The 17,795-nt window shown below is 42.6% G+C and overlaps 1 protein-coding gene and 1 long non-coding RNA gene across 2 annotated transcripts in view; one reads left to right on the plus strand and one right to left on the minus strand.

Annotated features, from left to right (window-relative positions):
- On the plus strand, positions 1-15,827 carry LOC311631659. The gene is made up of 3 exons (XR_014796616.1): positions 1-2,509; positions 7,268-8,453; positions 15,270-15,827. It is a non-coding gene; the product is annotated as an uncharacterized lncRNA (long non-coding RNA).
- The window catches only part of SEC13 (SEC13 homolog, nuclear pore and COPII coat complex component), a 25,637-nt gene continuing 15,640 nt past the window's right edge, over positions 7,799-17,795 (minus strand). Inside the window, exons 6-9 of the mRNA XM_084902005.1 lie at positions 12,208-12,341; positions 11,673-11,796; positions 10,918-11,064; positions 7,799-8,435 (exon numbers count right to left, since the gene is read on the minus strand). Of these exons, the coding sequence (XP_084758131.1) occupies positions 8,322-8,435; positions 10,918-11,064; positions 11,673-11,796; positions 12,208-12,341 (519 nt within the window). The 3' untranslated portion in view covers positions 7,799-8,321. The remainder of the gene's footprint in view (positions 8,436-10,917; positions 11,065-11,672; positions 11,797-12,207; positions 12,342-17,795) is intronic.

A 17,795-nucleotide genomic window follows, 5' to 3' on the forward strand; every position in this document is an offset into this window, starting at 1 on the left:
TCTGAATCGAACCTGGGACCTTTCAGTCCACAGACCGACACTATCCACTGAGCCAGACCGGTTTCAGCTGTTTTTGCCTTTTTTTTTTTTTTTTGAATAATGTAAAAGCAAATCCTAGTAATCATGTAATTTCAGCCTTAAAAACTTAGGTATATGTTTTTAACAGGTAAAATACATAGTTGTCTTATTTGAAGCTGGATCCAAACAAAACCCACATTTGATTGATGTATTTCTTAAGTCTCTCTTAGTCTACAATCTCCCTTACCTGTTCCTCCTCTCTTTCATCCCAAGTAATTTATTATATTTTTAAAAATATATATTTTTATTGATTTTAGAGAGGGAGAGAAGGACGAGAAACACAGATTGGCTGCTTCCTGCATGCCCCCCATGGGGATCAAGCAGTGCCCTGACCGTGAGTCAAGCCTGTGACTCTCAGGTGCACAGGACTATGCTCAACCAACCGAGCCACACCAGCAGGGCCCACGCCGTTTATTAAACAACAAAAAACAGCAGGTTATTTGTCCTGTACAGTTTCCCACCTTCTGGTCTTTGCCGATCGCCTCCTTGTGGTATTACTTCACTGTTCCTCTCCCCGCTGCTTTCTGTAAACTGTAGTTACACCTTCAGATGAAGTTTCGTTAGGACTTAACTTGTACTTTTGGGGAGAATACTTCATTGTTGGTGGTGTGTACTTATTACTGAATTCCATTACAGCATACAGTATCAGGGGGCTCCACTTTTACTGATGCTTTAAGAATAAGCTTTATCCATGGATTCAAGTGTTAAGTGATCCTATTCATTTTAAAGTTCCCCGTTAACTTTTCACTTTATGGATTTATCTTCCATTGATAATTGTCTACATCATTTATTAGGAATTACAAAGGGTGATTTTTAAATTGTTCCTTAATATAATTTATACAGGAAAGGCAAAATACCTGATTTTTTTCTATTTGTTTACTAACTTTCCAAGTACATTTGGTATCCTAGCTACCTCCAACATTTTATTCCTATCAAACTCAGGGATTTTTTTTTTTAAAAATTGATTTTTAGAGAAAGAGGAAGGGACAGAGAGAGACAGAAACATCATCAATCGGCTCCCTCCTGCATGTCCCCTATGGGCAGGTCAAGCTTACAAGTGCCCTGACCAGGATTCTAACTGGTGACTTCTGGGTTCCTGGGTTGATGCTCAACCATTGAGCGATACCAGCTGGATGGAATTTTTATTTTTTTAATCCTGACCCAAGATTATTTTTTCCATTGATTTTTTAGAGAGAGTGGAAGCGAGGGGGACAGAGAGAAACATCGACGTGAGACACATTGATTGGTTGCCTCCTGCACACTCTCCGACCCTGGCTGAGGATCAAGCTTGTAAAGAATGTTCGTGTCCCTGACTGGAATAGAACTGTGACCCTTCAGTCTGAGAGCCAGTGCTCTAACCACTGAGAAACCCTGCGAGGGCTAAAGGTAGCTTTTTAAAAATATATACATATTTTATTGATTTTTTTACAGAGAGGAAGGGAGAGGGAATTAGAAACATTGATGAGAGAGAAACATCAACTGCCTCCTGCACACTCCCTACTGGGGATGTGCCTGCAACCAAGGTACATGCCCTTGACCGGAATCGAACCCGGGACGCTTGAGCCCACAGACAGACGCTCTATCCACTGAGCCAAACTGTTTAGGGTGAAAGGTAACTATTTTTATTGTGACTTTTTCCTTTGGCCTATGAATTATCTTTGTGTATTGCTTAAATTTCCATATACTTGAAGATTTCCCAAATGTATTTATATTATTGATTTCTAATTAGCTTTCATTATAGTCAGATAATATGTTTGTATGATTTCAGTTCTTTTTAGATGTTAGTTTGTTTTAGGATCCAGAAATTAGCCTTGATGATTATTCCAGATGCACTTGGAAAGAATGCATACTTGAGTGTTACTGAGTAGAGTGTTCTCTAAATGCCAAACTGAGTTACGTCAAATTTGTTGTAATTTTTATGTATTTTATAAACTTATTTTGGGGGGGGTCTACTTGTTCTGTTACTGAAAGAGGAGGGCTGAGATCTCCAACTGTAATTGTAGGTTATTTCTCTTCAGTTCTGTCAGTGTTTGTTTCACATATTTTGAAGCTCTATTTTAGGCGCATACACATTTAGAATTGTTATGTAATCTTGATGAATTCTTGTTTTTTTTAATGTTTCTCTTTATCCCTGATATTTCTTATTCTGAAGTCCTTTTTATCTTATATTAATACAGATATCTCCTGCTCTTTGAAAGTTCATGTTATGCTGCTTCACTTTTATGAAAGATCTACATTATGTTTTTACCAAATGAAAGAAATTTGAAGAGGATTTTCATTTTTATGAAAATGTCAAAGAGCAGTAAGTGTTTATTTTGCAGCAAACCACTATGGAGGCAGCATGCACTCCGAGTAGCAGGGGGCACCACCAAAATCTCCAGGACCGACACTCAGCATCTCAGCACCAGGCCACCGGAGCTTCGAGCTGTCTGTGAGTTGCAGTGAACATAGGGGTTTACGCAGCTTTTTAAATGTGTTTTCATATTCTCTGTATAAATACCCAGAAAAGAAATGACTGAGTCATATGGTAGTTTAAAATTTAAAAAAAATGTTAGATTTCAGAGCTGAAGGGAGAAATACCAATGATGGGACTCACTGGTTGGCTGCTTCCTGCATGCCCCCCACTGGGGATTAAGCCCGTAACCTGGGTATGTGCCCCTCACCAGAACTGAACCTGGGACCCTTCAGTCTGCAGGCCAGATAGTTCTTGGATAGTATATACAAATACAACAGATTTCTATTGGGTCGGCAGCTAAGTAATTGCGGATTTTTTAAAGAAAAAGACAATTTTTTCATGGAACTAAATAACTTTATTCTGTAATGTATTGCCCATTTTGATCAATGACCTTTTGCCATCTTTCAGGCAGCATCATAATCCCACGTTCAAAAAACTTCTGGTTTTTATTAGCAAAAAACTGAATCAGGTACGATTTGACATCATCATCATTATTGAAATTTTTACCATTCAAGGAGTTTTGTAAAGATCGAAACAAAAAGTAATCAGATGGTGCAAGGTCAGGACTATATGGTGGATGTGGCAAAACATCCCAACCAAGCTCCATTAATTTTTGCCGAGTGACCAAAGATGTGTGTGGCCTTGCATTGTCATGATGGAATACAACACCTTTTCGATTTGTCAATTCGGGCCGCTTTTCTTCAACTGCATTGTTTAATTTCGTTAGTTGTTCAATGTAGACATCAGAATTGATCGTTCGGTTGGGTGGTAAGAGTTCAAAGTAGACAATTCCTTTGTAATCCCACCAAACTGATAACAAAACCTTCTTTTGATGAATATCAGCTTTTGATGTTGTTTGAGTTTGTTCACCTGGCCTGCTCCACGATCTTTTCCGCTTGATATTGTTGTAAACAACCCATTTTTCATCGCCAGTTATCAGTCGTTTTAAAAATGGATAATTTTCATTACGTTTCTTTAGCAAATCGCAGCTGCTAATGCGTTGCGTTAACTGTGATTCTTTAATTTCATGAGGAACCCATGTATCGAGTTTTAAAACATAGCCAAGTTGTTTTAAGTGATTTTCAATGCATGTATGTGATACATGAAGCTTCTCTGCAATCTCACGTGTTGTACTGTGACAGTCCGAATTGATTATTGCTTTGATTAGGGCGTCATCAACTTCAACTGGACGACCAGAGCGTTTTTCATCTTTGAGTGAAAAATCACCAGAACGAAATTTGGCAAACCAATTTTGACACTGCCGTTCTTTTAAGGCTTCGTCACCATAAACAGCACATAACTTTTTATGAGCTTGCGATGCGTTTTTCCCTTTGAGGAAATAAAAAAGCAAAATATGACGAAAATGTTCCTTTTGATTTTCCATTTTTTAACGAACGCCAAACGAAAACTACAAAACAGATCAAAAAACTTTTTTTACTGATTAACAGCTGAATAGCCAACTATCAAATAACAAAATGTGTTTTACATTTGTACTACGTCTGCAAACCTAAAAATTCAACTGAAGCCATATGTGTGAAACCCGCAATTACTTAGTTGCCGACCCAATATATGTAAATTTTATACCCTGCGACTTGATTGTATCCATTTATTTCTATTTTTTTGGTGGATTTAAAAAAATATATATATAAAGTTATATCTTCCAGAGATAGTGACAATTTTACTTACTCCTTTCCAACTTGGACGCCTTTTATTTCTCTTACTGCTTTGTTTAGGACTTCCAGTGCTTGCTATGTTGAATAAGTGGAGCGAGCACCCTTGTCTGGTGATCTCGGAGGAGAAGCTTTCCGCTTTCCACCATGGAGTACGCTAGCTGTGGGTTTATTTATAACCTTTGAGAGGTTTTAAATCACAAGTGGATGTTGTATCGTGTCACATATTTTTCTGCATCTCTTGAGATATGATTTTTATCCAATTTGTTAATGTGGTGTAGCACTTTCATTGCTATGTGGGTAAATTCAACATAGTATGGCAAATTCAAGTTTTGCTTTTTGGAATTTTCTGATTTTTCTCCCCTGAACATTTTTGATCTGTGGTTGGCTAAATCCCCAGATGCAAAACCTGCAGATATGGAGGGCCAACTATACTTGTTCCTCTTATGTAAAATGTCTCTTTCTCTGGCTGCTTGAATAATTTAAAGTTTCAGCAATTTTATTATGGGGTATGTATGTGTGTTTAGTGATTCTTCTACTTGGGTCTCCAATTTTCTTGGATCTGTAGGGTTATAACTTTCCAATTTGAAGATTTCTTTCTTCAAATATATATATATATATATATATATATATATATATATATATATATATATATATATATATATATATATTTGAAGAAAGAAATGTTTTTGATTTCAGAGGGAGAGAAACATCAATGATGAGAATTATTGGTCGGCTGCCTCCTGCACACCCCACACTAGGGATTGAGCCTGCATTCCGGGCGTGTGGCCTGGCTGGGAATCGACCCATGATCCGCTGGTTTATAGGTTGATGCTCAACTACTGATTCCTGCTGGCCAGGATCTTCAAATATTTTTGTCCCCCAACTCCCCTTAAACTTGTTTTCTTCTTGGGACTCCAATTTATACAGTTTAGGTTATTTAATACTGTCCCACAGTTGCTTGGTTGGTTCATCTCTGAGTTCCTTTTTCTCTGTATTTATTTGTAGCTTCTACTGCTCTCTCTTCAGACTCAGTGCTACCTTTCTCACTGTAGTGTTTAATCTGCTCTCACTCCCATCACTATGTGTTCACTTTATTTTTAAAATATATTTTGATTTTTTACAGAGAGGAAGAGGGGGATAGAATTAGAAACACTGATCAGCTGTCTCCTGCACACCCCCTACTGGGGATATGCCTGCAACCAAGGTACATGCCCTTGACCGGAATCGAACCTGGGACCTTTCAATCCATAGGCCGACACCCTATCCACTGAGCCAAACCGGTTTAGGCCGTTTTCACTTTTGATTTTTTCATTTCCAGAAATCGTGGGCAACATTTTTTTATCTCCCATTTTATGTTTTTTCCTTTACATTCTTGAACATATTTATAATAGTGTTTTAAGGTAATACTCTGCTAATTACATGGCCTCATTTCTGTGACTGTCAGCCCCCCCCCCCCCCCCCCCCCGCCCCGATTATGGACAATATTTTCCTGCTTCTTTGCATGGTGGTAATTTTGGATTGGCTGCTAGACACTGTAAATTTTGTTTTTCCTTTGAAGCGTGTTGGCTTTGATCTAGTGCTAAGTGAAATTATTTGTGGGTCAGTTTGATCGTTTCAAAGCTTTAAGATCCAGAGCAACCTTTCCTCTAGACCTCATTAAGATTTACTATTAAGGTATATGTCTTTTTTAGAACCCAGTGTCTTATGTTTATGAAGTTTTTATACTATGGTTATTGGAAAAATGAACTGCTGTGAGTTTTCAGGAATTGTTTATCGCTTTCCAGTCATGAAGAGTTTCACCCTTGATACATGCAGGTTAATAATTGTTCAAAGATTCTAAGAACCCCTTCTGTAGATCTCAGGAGCTTGCTCTCCTTCAGTCTCTGCCCCAAATGCTGTGGCGTGGCTTTCCTGAACTCTGATCTGTCTCAACTCAGTGAGAACACTGGATTCTATCTCCTGTCCTTTGGCCTGGCAGGGGGCTGGGGTAACTGTGTTCCCCTCACTTGTTTTTGTTCTCCCTAGTACTGCCTGTTGTCACATATATTAGTGTTTACAGTGTGATGAAAATCACAGCCATTAATCCTTGTGCAGAAGTGGAAACCTCTCCTGTAGAACTCATGTAACGAAAGCCTGTGAAATTCCTAGTTTTGACAGTTCTCATTGGCTTGCTGTTTTCTATTCAGAATGGATAATTATTTGATGGTAATTATTGGGCTTCCTGGCTCAAAGGATCCTAAGAACCCCCTCCCCCCTGCAGTGTAGATCCCACACAGGTATTATGGCTATGAATGGTGTGGCCCTACGCCTCCAGATTCAGTGGTTTGAGGGACTACCTTAATGTTGTCGGGGGGTTCCTTTTGCTACGCTAGCTCTTTTGTTTTTTGTAAAAGGACTGAAAACCGATGGCTGCTACTGCCTTTTTGTCTTGTCCAGCACCCTGTATACCTTTTCAATCACCCTTTTATTCATCTCATTTGGGTAGCAGCTGTCCTGGAAGGTTAACATAGTGTTTCCACTTAATTAGCTGAGTTTATGGTAATAAATTGGGGGCTTTTTCTTACCCCCAAAAGGTGAATTTGTTACTACTCTAAGCATAAACTGTTGGCGGTAATCTTATGTCCCTCCAGATTATCTAAACGGATCCTCACTCGTGTAAACTATACACAGAGCACATGGCCAGGAGGACACACTGACCTATTACCAATCCAGTGTGACATGGAACTAGTCCCTAGACCAGACTTGTCCCTGGGGAGCACAGTTAGTTAGGGAGGCAGACATGTATGTAGAGCGAACTAGAACTCACGGTAGTCTGTGTCCACTGAGAGAAGTATGCAAAGGTGCCTCCTTGGGTCTTTCTTTTCTCATGTGAATAACAGGAAAGAAAAACCACACACACAAAATCGCCTGCGCTGTTCATACTGTTCTTCACAGGCTTGGATTTTACCGAATGACTGGAAGTCTGGGTGGGCTGGGCCAGGCCTCTCTATCCTCGCTTCAACCAACTAGCTTCACTGCTTCTCATTTTATATATTGCAATCTAACATTTATTTCAAAACAGGGGTTTTGCTGCAGAAAAACAAATGATGAGAGAAGAATAGGGACCCACACTTACCTGTGCACACAGCCTCCTGAGGTGAGTTTTGTCTAAGTGCATCCGTATCAAACCACTGTGCTCACCGCCCCTAGCTAACAACTCAGGAGCCCCTCACTCTGCACTGAGAGGACTGGCTGTACCAACCCGTGCCAGTTCCTCAGTAAGTACTTATAGTTTGTTGTGCTGCTTAATGGGTGAAAGAGCCAAATGTACTGCCAGCTCACAGGTCTCAGCAAATGGTCGCTATTGCTGTGACTGCTGATTCAGGCAAGGGGCCCAGGGCCTCTGCTGAGCGGTGGTAGTTGGCTCAGGATCAATTTAGACCAGAGGCATGGTCTCCTATCACTGATAGGGTCAATAAACTGAACGAGTGGTGCCCTCCCTTCCAGCCAGTCTCTTAACTACATTGATACTTTGTTAGTTCTGTCCTGCATTTACATGGCATTTTGTGTTTCACCCACATATTATTAGCTCATTTGAGTCTTACAACTATCCTGGAGGGCAGACTTTATTAGTCTCATTCCACAGAAGGGGATGTGCATGCAGAGCCAGGGTTCCAGTCCCCATCACTGAAGACCACGTCTAGCACGCCTCTGTACGGTGCCTTCTGTATACACTGAGTCACAGATGCTCACACTGTGACAGACCAACGGGGACTTGGTTCATGTTGACCAACAAGAGTCAAAATGAACTTTTTTAGGGAGGATAATGTAGGGACAATTATAAACATCATGTTTAATTATTTTGGAAACAAAAACTCCCAAATAATGCCTGAACCCAAAAGGTACATAAAAATGGCCAAAAAAATATTTTTAAATAATAGATCATTTGTAGTTTCCCCTCATAGTGGGTGCTTTGTAAATTACAAACCATATCAAATCATGTTAAGGCAGACGATCGATCTTGTTGCAGTGTTAACTCTTCCTGGGAAAATGGATCTTGTTGGAGCGCCTCCTTTCCGCTGTCCGGTCAGCTGGTCCAGGAATTGGCAGGTGGGGAGCTGGCCCCATCAGTCTTGTCACTGCTCATTCTGCTGGCCCTCTGTGACCGAAGCAGACACGGAGCCCTGGCCCTTGTTGACATCACTGATGCACACCCACTGCCCGTCGACGGACTCCTTCCACAGGGTCACCTGCAAGCCAGCACACAGGTCAGCACCCTTCCTGCTGCTCTCATCTCCCTGGACCCCTGAATGAGGGCCAGAATTCCTGTAAAGAACCATGGCTCACAGCCATGTGGGTAGACAGAGGACTAATCTTGATTTCCTCACTGAAATCCCATCAAAACAGAAGAAAAAAACCTGCACAGAGGAAATGACATGAGTGGTTCCAAATGATTTCACTGCCCCTTAAGAGAACTATTCTTGGACAAGATGAGGGGAGAGAGTGAGGCTGACAATCCCCCACACACACACACTAGAGACCAGGCTGGGAAGAGGGATGATGGCTCCCGCTAACGGCACCATCTCCCCAGCAGGTGCGGCTCTTCCAGAGGGAGGAGAGCACTGGGTGACACCCAGAACCGCAAGAGATTGTAGGTGAACCTGTGGGTCAACCACTGGGAATCCCACTGAGAAGGGGCTTCCAGCACTCAGATCTTCGCAGACCTAGTTCCTACCTGCAGAATCCAACTGGGCCCAGTCTGACAGGGAACTTGGTGAGTGCAGATCGCCTAATTCGGGTCCCCAGACAAGAGTTTTGCCTACTTTTGTAAGTCACAGCCCTACCTGCTGCAGGAAGAGCCAGGAAGAACACCTCGAATCCACATGTTCCACCAACTGCATAGCTGGGAGGAAGGGGGGCAGGCAGAGCTGAGTACCTCCAGAGCAGAGCCAGGGGCCTGTTCGGCCATGGCATCCACTGGGGCAGGGACTGGCTTGAGCCAAAGCCATAAAGAACATTAGTGACCTTAGAGCTGCCTTTCCTGCTGAGCCCAGGAAAGAAACTAATTTGTAACTACACTTACTCCTGAAAACAGCTTCAGACCAGGGACCCTGCCCAGAGCACATGCGGAGTGGTGTGCCCCTCCCACAGCCCTGCTTCTGTGGCCCCGGAACAGAAAGCACAGACTATGGCTGTTCCCGTCTCCAGAGCAAAACAAGTGACTCACCTGAAGAGACGTTCAGTACGCTCTGGCCTGACTGGGGTCCCCAGTGAGCTCTGGGTGCGGTCCCATTGTCCACACCAAAGCAGGGAGGCTGATTCCCAGCCCCACCTACTATTGAGGAGAACACGCAGTCCTGGCCGTGCAGTAAGTCTGACCAGGAAACCTGCCAGCAGTCACACCTAGCTGTGCTCAGCCAATGGCACACCCGCACCTCCCACCCGAGCTCAGACAGCTGCCTCACCCAAAGACACATCCTAACAGCCAGGGGTCTATCTTTGCTATGAGGACCCCATCTGTCCAAAGAAATTACCAACAGCCACGTCCACAAACCCAGACTGAACTCTCCGCCAAAGGGAGCCCGGGAACCCGGACTCAGTCCAGGGTGCAGGGGCCAGGAGCACGAGAAACCAGGTAAACAGGACCCCACCAAGGAAACTAATCAAGCTCCAGTACCTGATACTAAAGAAATGGAGGCCTCTGAACTATCATAAAGAATCCAGAATAATCCTTTTGAAGTTTAGTGTACTACAAGAATATACAACTAAATGAGATTAGTTAAAGCAATGCATGAATAACACGAATTTTGGCAAAGCAACAGAAAACATCAAAAAATAAAAACTCAAACCCTAGAGCTTAAAAATTCAAAAGCAGCCTCAACACTGTACAAGAAAGAATTAGGACAAGAAGAAAGAAGAGCACAGAAAACCCACAGGAATTATGGGACCTAAGGAAACCACCACCACACACAACCAATACAACAGCCCCCACGCCCCCATCCACAGGGGTATGTTCCGTGACCCCCCAGTGGATGCCTGGACCGTGATGGCAGTACTGAACCCTACACACACACACATATATACCTATGACAAAGTTAATTTATAAATGAGGCACAGTGAGAGAAAAACAGAATAATTGTAAACAATATACTATAATAAAAGTCATGTAATATGGTCTCTATCTTATTGTGCTATGCTCGCCCTTTATTTAATGGAAGCACGTTATGGCTTTTTTTTGGCATATGTGAATTGCCAGCATCACTACTCTTGTGCTTTGGGGCCATTAAGTACAAAAAGGGTTACTTGAACATAAGCACTGTGCTATCACAATAATCACTTTGATAATGACATAGATATGATGAGAGAGAATCATTGATCGCTGCCTCCTGCACGTTCCACACTGGGGATCAAGCCCACTACCTGGGCATGGGGCCTGACTGGCAATCGAACCGTGACTTCCTGGTTCATAAATCCATGCTCAACCACTGAGCCACACCAGCAGGCTAGAAATATCTTTAAGAAAATTGGAATTAAACTCAAACGGTAATAAAATATGCAGAAGTTAACATCCTTATATACCCCCCCCCCTTTTTTTTTTCATACTACCTCTTAAAGGGCAGTAGATTTAAGGATATAATTAGGACACATGCTCAAAATGTAGGCCTCATTAACTAGTGTCCAGTGGACAAAGACAAACGGGGCCCTGTCCCCAGGCCATGGAATGCTGGGTACCTTATTATCTCCACCCGAGACGGCCAGGATGTTTGCTGTGATGGACCAGCTCACGTGCCACACAACGTCATTGAATTTGTGCAGGAGTTTGGGAGACCACGTATTGCTTGAGGCATCGTCACAGGTCCAAACGAATACACGGCCATCCTGGGAAGACATGAGAGTCAGGATATGGGGGCAGTTTTCATGTCTTCAAAGTCGCTTGCTTGTTTCAGTTCCCTCTGTCTATACTTTCTCAACTGATTGGGTCTGGCTGCCTAAAAACCAAGTTCAGAGAATAAGAAGGGAGAAAAACACACAACAAAAACCCTCTCAAAAATAGGACCAAACAAAACAGGCACAGATGACATTTATAAAAGGCCTGGCTTAATTCTTGCCTGGGGTGCTGGTAGCCTATAATTAGAGGCTTGTCTTGGTCTTTTGTGATCTGCCGGGGGAGTGGGTGGATGAGCCCAACGTCTTAAGACTCCTACTGCCGGGTCCTGGTTTGGGACAATCTCTCATTGTAGCTGAGCGCTTCCCGTCTCTGCTCACACGTCTCTGCTCACACCGGTGCAGCAGGGGAGGCTGGTCCTGCTCTCGGCTCAGTGGAGGCTCCACTCCAGAGCTCACTGTGGATGACTGCTCCACCCTCTGCGATCCGCACGGGCCCAAAGGTACTCGCTGCCCTGCCCTTACCTTTCAGAGACTCTCCCCGAGAGGACGGTAAGGGCTGATGGGACTCACTCAGAGATTAAACCACCTGGGATGCCCACCTGGGAACAGCTGGCGATGGTGCTGGTGGGCAGACCAATGGAAGGGGCCCAGGCCACGTCTCGAACCCAGTCACTGTGTGCTTCCAACTTCTGTTCCTCCTTCCACTGGCCGTCCTCTTCCTCCCTGAAAGGGAGACCAGAAGAGAATCAGGTGGCAGCCCAGGAGCCTTTCCCACACCTGCACTGGGCACGTGATCACATTCCTTCTGCACACTGTGAGCTCCACAGGGGTTGAGAAGCTGTTCCACCGTCCTGATTTCATTCGAGTCTGTGGTTTAAAACAGTTCACAGCTATAATGCACTGCTCTTCACAGCCAAGCTCTAGCAATCGGGAATTAGGGAAAGAGTGAAACTGCTTCAGCTAACAGCAAGGTGTGTGTGTTTTAAAGGATGTTCTCTGACACTGAAAGTAGTACTAGTGCTCTGTGGACAAGAGAAAACAGGAAGATGACCCTATGTTTTAGAGCTGTGGCTGTCAGGGGAGGCAGAGCAGGAGGTGAGAAGTGCCCCTTGCACAGCCCGCGGACCCGCTTACTTCCACAGCTTGATGAGGTTGTCACAGCCGCCCGAGGCAAACTTCTTGATGTAGCTGGGCTTCTGTCCGGACGGCTGGTCTATGAGGCTTCCGGGCACGACAGCAGGGGCCCAGCTGACGGCATTGCAGCCAATCTGTAAGGAGGGGACGTGTGACTTGGCCGTTCTGCCTGGCAATAGAACACTGCTGTGGCAGACCAGAGGCTGCTGCTCATTTTTTAATTTTTATTTTAAAAAATATATATATTTTATTGATTTTTTTACAGAGAGGAAGGGAGATAGAGAGCTAGAAACATCGATGAGAGAGAAACATCGACCAGCTGCCTCTTGCACACCCCCTACCGGGGATGTGCCCACAACCAACGTACATGCTCCTGACCGGAATCGAACCTGGGACCTTTCAGTCCGCAGACCGACGCTCTACCACTGAGCCAAACCAGTTTCGGTGGCTGCTGCTCATTTACCCTCAATCCCGTATGTAGGACAGCTGTTTTGATGAACTAAAGATTAGCCACTAATGATTCTCCTTGAAGGACTCCTATCAGGGTATATATTTTTCAGCAATATGCATGTAAAATGAGAATTAGGGACTCTCAGGAATTTAAGAAACAAAACATTTTTCAAATTTATGAAGGGAGGGCAGATTCAGAAAACCATACATAGTAAATAAGCACTCTTATAACCATCACCAAATTAAGAAATAAGACTGCAATTTACCCCCAAAGCCCTGCCATCATGTCCTACTTGAATCACAGTCCCTCTCACCCCACAAGTAACCGTTATCCTGGCTTATAATCTTTTTGTTTTAGTTTTGTAAACCAAATGTGCATCCAGACACTAACGTTTAGTCCTGGCTAAGTTTTTTTTTTTGTTTTTTTTTTTTTACATCTCCTAATTTATAGCTTCCTCCTCTGATTCCTTTATCCTTTATAATTTTTCTGTTGAAGACATCAGTGTCATCTGATCTGTAGTTTCTCTGGCTGGGTCTTGCTGTTGCACACTCAGTTCAACATGTTCCTCTGAATTCCTACACTGCCAGCTGGACCCATGACGGGACCAGACTCGGGTCTGACCCCTTTGCCGAGACAACATGTGGTGGTGTATTCTTTCAGCAGCAGGCACATGATGTCAGACCGTCTCTCTATTGTTAGAACCTGTCAATAAGTTATGCCTCTCTAAATTCTGTAATTACAAAATGGTGACACTGTAATTCATTTGTCATTTATCACATGAATACCCTAGATAGGAATACCCTCATAATATTTGGTTGTGCAGGGGTGCAGATCAATAGGAAAGGCAGAATATACTCGCTTCTTTCAGAATTGGTTCCTTAACTTTCTCCAAAGATGATAGATTCTGTCTTAAATGTATGAACTCATGGATTTAAGCATATGTGTTAAGGTCAGTTCGTTGCAATTCTTCTCATTTTTGACACTCATAGTGCCCATCTTTGGCACTGTGAACTTGTCAAAAAGTTGGCTCCTTTGACATAATCCTAGTACTAGTATGTCAAATATCACTTTATTTCCTTTCAACATGGCCTGACAAGATGTACAAGCTCATCCTGTACATTTCCTACTTCAGACCTGGAACTGTCATTTCCTCAAGCGTCTGGTTTCCTTTAGTGAGAAGCTGTATCCAAGACCTCAGTCTGGTACTAGGGATGCTCACTGGCACATAATTATCTTAGAATATTGCCATTATGATTACTAAAATCTTTAATAAAGTGTTTGTAATGTTCTTCCTATTCTCCTCTAGTTCTTTTTTTAAAATATATCCTTATTGATTTCAGAGAGGAAGGGAGAGGGAGAGAGAAACATCAATGAGAAAATCATTGATCAGCTTCCTCCTGCATGCCCACACTGGGGAATCAAGCCTGCAAGCCAGGCTTGTGCCCTGCCGGGAACTGGACAGTGACCTCCTGATTCATAGGTTGATGCTCAACCACTGAGTCACGCTGGCCAGGCTCTCCGTTTTTACTTTTTATTTTTTGTGGGGGTGGGGAGGCGGTGTTTGTGTGTGAATTGTACCAACATGAAAATATGTGGCTCTTCAGCTGCTCATGTGCCACACTTGTTTTTGTTAAACCAGAGGATATTTTCTCCATTTGAAAGAGAAAAAGGGAGGGAAGGAGGTAGGGAAGGGAGCAGGGGGGTAGAATGAGAAAGAGAGAGACAGAGAAACATCGATGTGAGAGAGAAACATTGGTTGCCTCCTGCATGCGCCCCAACCAAGGCTGAGAATTGAACATGCAACCCTTTCGTGTGTGGACCCACACTCTAACCACTGACAGTTGTACTCCATCTGCCTTAGCAGAGCACATGACCAATGCATCCTATACTCTGCCTTCTAACCCTCATTTAGTCTTAGTTCTTTACCATAAACTGTGTATTTATGTAGGCATGCCTTGGAGATACTGTAGATGTGGTTCAGATCACTGCTATAAAGTATCAAAATAAAGTGAGCTGTAATCTTTTGGCTGGCGGAGTCTTGCCTTTAATTTGTAAAGAGCACAGCATCAGAGAAGTGCAATAAAACGAGGTATACGTGTATAAATGTCTTTCTAGTCACTTTTGTTTGAAGCTTATTTTCTAGCAGAGACACATCGATTGGTTGCCTCAAGAAGGTCTCATGAAAACAGTAATTCTTGAGTTCTTGCATACTAACTTTTTATTCTCCAAACTAAAAATTTTTAAACAGCCGAAACCGGTTTGGTTCAGTGGATAGAGCATCGGCCTGGGGACTGAAAGGTCCCGGGTTCGATTCCGGTAAAGGGCATGTACCTTGGTTGCGGGCACATCCCCAGTAGGGGGTGTGCAAGAGGCAGCTGATTGATGATTCTCTCTCATCGATGTTTCTAACTCTATTCCTCTCTCTTCCTCTCTGTGAAAAATCAATAAAAAATATATTTTAAAAAAATATGTTAAAAAAAAATTTAAAAACAGCTTTGAGGTATACCTGTCATTAACTGCACATAAAGTACACAATTTGATGAACTTTGACGTAGATATACCTGAAAAACTAACACTACAATCAAGATAACAAACATCTCTCTTTCCCCAGCTGCCGGTAAGGTGCTCGTCATTCAAGAAAGCTGAGGAGGCCCTCACTTCACCTGCAACCAGCACCTCTGCTCCCTCAGCACTCAGCCACCGCGGCCTCCGCCTCAGAGCTGCACCTACCAGCCGCTGCCTGCACAATGGCCCTTCCCTCACATGCCGATGCGGAGCCAGGGATGGAGGATGAGACCAATGCCCTCAGCAAAGCAGCCGGAGGAAGTGCTGAGCCTTTGGCCAGGGCCAGCACTGGGGGTCTCACCTGCAACGGAGGGGCTGGTGGACCTGCCCCAGCTGAGGAGGAGAGAGTGGGAGCAAAGAGAGGAGGCTCGGAAGAGTCTGGTGATGTCATGGGCCCTGGTCTTTTAACTGAACTTCTTTTGTAACACATTCAATAAAAAAGGAACTTTGTTAAAAATAAGCAAACACGTCTCTCAAAGTGCAGAAAGAAAAAAACTTAACACTAAGAATATTCCACCTGGTAAAGTTATTCAGACTCGAAGGAGAGAGTTTTTCCTAGACAAGCAAAAGCTAAAGGAGTTCATCATGATGAAATCAGCCCTATAAAAAGTTAAAGGGACTTCTTTAAACTGAAATAAAGGGTGCTAATTAGTAAGAAGAAAACTAATGAAAGTATAACCTCACAGGCAAAGGTAAACAAATACATAGTAGCATTAGTGGACTAATTACTTACAGAGCTACTATGAAGGTTAAAAGGCAAAAATAGTAAAAATGACTATCACTTCAATAATTAAGGGATACAAAAGATAAGTGGGGAGAGTAAAAATGTAGAGCTTTAGAATGTATGTGAACTTAAGATATCAATTTAAAACAGACATATATATATATATGGGTTATTATATGTAAGCCTCATGTGAGCCACAAAGCAAAAACCTATAGTAGATACACAAATGATGAGAAAGGGGTCCAAACATGCCACCAAAGAAAGTCATCAAACCGCAGCTAAGAGGAGAGCAAGAGAAGAAAGGAACACAGGAAGTACAAAGAGCCTCAAAACAATTGATAAATGGCAATAAGCACACACCTATCAACATTACTTTAAATGTAAACAGACTAAATTCAAAAGAATAGCTTAATACATAAAAAACCAAAAACCGTGAACATGCTGGTGATAGAGTAATTTCAGATCTAAAATACAGTCTGAGCCGAAGCCGGTTTGGCTCAGTGGTAGAGCATTGGTCTGCGGACTGAAAGGTCCCAGGTTCGATTCCGGTCAGGGGCATGTACGTTGGTTGCGGGCACATCCCCGGTAGGGGGTGTGCAAGAGGCAGCTGGTCGATGTTTCTCTCTCATCGACGTTTCTAGCTCTTTATCTCTCTCCCTTTCTCTGTTAAAAATCAATAAAATATATTTTAAAAAAATAATAAAAATAAAATACAGTCTGAACGTGAAGAGATGGAAAAACGGAAAACAAAAACGCTGGTGTCTGTGTGTGTGTCACACCTGCAACCCAGTGTGTGCTCTTGGCCAGGGATTGAGTCCTGACCCTTTGAATAACATACCTATACTAAGTTAGACAAAATAGACTTTAAAATGAAGACTGTAATGAGAGACAAAGAAGGGCATTACATAATTATAAAGGTGTCAACCCAACAAATACTTATAATATTTGTAAATATTTATGCACCCAACATAGAAACACCTAAATATATAAGCAAATATTAACAGATCCAAAGGGAGAAATAGAAAGCAATATAATAATAGTAGGAGACTTTAATACCCCACATATATCAATGGCCAAATCACCCAGAGAAAATCAGTAAAAAAATATCAAACTTAAACAACATGTTCAATCAGAGAGACTTAACTCAAATGCACATAAAAAATTTTCCAGGACCTACCATATGTTAGGCCAGAAAACCAGTCAAATTTAAGGAGATTGAAATCCTATTAACACATTAAACGCCCAGTCAGTCACCGGCGACTGACACTATACTTTCCTCCCGGAAGACAAAACAGGCGGGGCACTTAACGTGTTCGACGTCTTTTCTAACCGCAATGGTAATGAACTAGACATCAATGATGAGAAAACTGGAAAATTCACAAATATATGGAAATTAAACATCATGCTACTGAACTATTGGTCAATGAAGAAACCAAAAGAAAAAAAAAGTAACTTGAGAAAATGAAAACAGCCTTGGCTAGTGTGTTCAGCGGTTAGAGTGTTGGCCCCCACACCAAAGGGTCACGGGCTCAATTCCTGTCCCAAGGCACACACTGGGTTGCAGGTTTGACGCCTAGCCCTGGTGTGTGTGTGTGTGTGTGTGTGTGTGTGTGTGTGTGTGGCAACCAATTGATGTGTCTCTCTCACATTGTTATTTCTCTAAACACTGAGTACACCATCTAGAGCAATTTCCATTTGTCTCAGGTGAGGATTAACAACAATGTAAACAGAATACAGTATAACAATTTATGGATGTAGAAAAAGCAGTTGTAAGAGGGAAGCTTATAGTGATAAATGCCTATGTCAAGACACAAAAATATTCAAATAACCTAACTTTATATCACAAGC

Source organism: Pipistrellus hanaki (genome assembly GCF_964339955.1).
Source record: "Pipistrellus hanaki genome assembly, chromosome: 13".
Classification (NCBI taxonomy): Eukaryota; Metazoa; Chordata; class Mammalia; order Chiroptera; family Vespertilionidae; genus Pipistrellus; species Pipistrellus hanaki.